The sequence below is a fragment of the Salvelinus sp. IW2-2015 genome, linkage group LG13, assembly GCF_002910315.2.
Source record: "Salvelinus sp. IW2-2015 linkage group LG13, ASM291031v2, whole genome shotgun sequence".
NCBI lineage: Eukaryota > Metazoa > Chordata > Actinopteri > Salmoniformes > Salmonidae > Salvelinus > Salvelinus sp. IW2-2015.
Genome location: NC_036853.1, coordinates 45,787,165 through 45,788,550, shown reverse-complemented (window position 1 = coordinate 45,788,550; position 1,386 = coordinate 45,787,165). Strand labels below are relative to the sequence as shown.

The following is a 1,386-nucleotide window of genomic DNA, read 5'->3' as shown; positions in this document are numbered from 1 at the left end:
AGACATTTCACAGATATGCATTTGAATGTATTTACATCAATGCCCATCCATTACAGAGATGAATGTTTCACCATACCGTCTCTCTGTCTAGCTGGCGTGCCACTTTGACCTCTCCCCTGATTGGGTCAATGGTGAAGGGACTGCCCTGGTTCCCCTCCACGATGGAGTAACGCACGTGGTTACAGGCTGGCCCGTCTGCATCCTCCGCCATCACCTACGACCCGGGAGAACAGGAGAGAGGAAGAGTCACGGCCAGCCGCCGAGGACGACCCACACACACAGGGCGTAGACTTACACACACACACACACACACACCTGCTCTGACACGAGACCGCGGGACACAGATGTTCACACACAAGCACACACACACGAACCTGGGCTGTACAGAAAACGGATCCCAGGGGAAATCATGGGGACCGAGAGGATTCGCACGTGTGTGTGACACGGGCAGGTGTAGAAATCCAATTTTTAACCACGGATCATTTCCATTCAGGTTGATTAGACACCGTTGATAAATGGACACGGGGGGGAAGAAAGAGGGAGTGGAGGGGTGAGGGAAGAGGTGGTGGGATGTATAGAAAAAGGGGAGCGAGAAAGGGACGGCTCAGTGAGTCACCCATCGTTAACTCATCAGTGTGTGTGTGTCTGCTACAGTAGGGTGAACACGAAGTGAGGAGGACCTCATTTAACTCTGCTAAACCAGAAGGTGATCTAACACAGCAACTGATACGTGACGGACAGAGACAGAAAGAGATACAGAGAGAGAGAGATAGATACAGAGAGAGAGAGAGAGAGAGAGAGAGAGAGAAACTGAAAGACTAGTTAAGATAGAGGGGTGAAATAATGGGATGGGGTGTACAGTGATTGAAAAGGTATTTTAGGAGGGGGAGGGAAATGGAAGAAAAATGACAAACGCGACAGAAGCGGACTGCCTATGCAACGGTAGCGGACTCACTGCAATGAAAAAACACCTCTAGGTTCGAACGCAAACCAAACAAACTCTAATATATACATTCAGCAAATTTGTAGGCTTTTTCTCTCTTCTAGTTGCGAAGGGAAACACCAGACCAAACGATCAGAACGGTCACTCATTGGTCAACTCACCGTCACCACCGTCTTGCCAGGCTCGGCGTCCTCGGCCACCACGGCGGCGTAGGTGGCCTGGCCGAAGGCGGGGCTGTTGTCGTTGACGTCCGTCAGGTTGATGTTGACCGTGGCCATGTCGCTGAGCGGCGGCGTGCCCCCGTCCGTGGCCTCCACCGTCTTTTCCAACACAATTCCTTTTCACCAACCGAAAGCTTAACAACGCAAACACGCAAGTCACGTCGCAACCTTGTAATAACACCTTGTATAACACTGTTAACACCTGTAATAACACTTGTAATA

The 1,386-nt window shown here is 50.7% G+C and overlaps 1 protein-coding gene across 1 annotated transcript in view; it reads right to left on the bottom strand.

The window, feature by feature from the left end:
• LOC111971278 (protocadherin Fat 1-like) overlaps window positions 1–1,386 on the bottom strand; it is a 98,244-nt gene that overhangs the window by 22,531 nt on the left and 74,327 nt on the right. Inside the window, 2 exon segments of the mRNA XM_070446014.1 lie at window positions 77–214; window positions 1,105–1,280. Coding sequence (XP_070302115.1) covers window positions 77–214; window positions 1,105–1,280 — 314 coding nt within the window.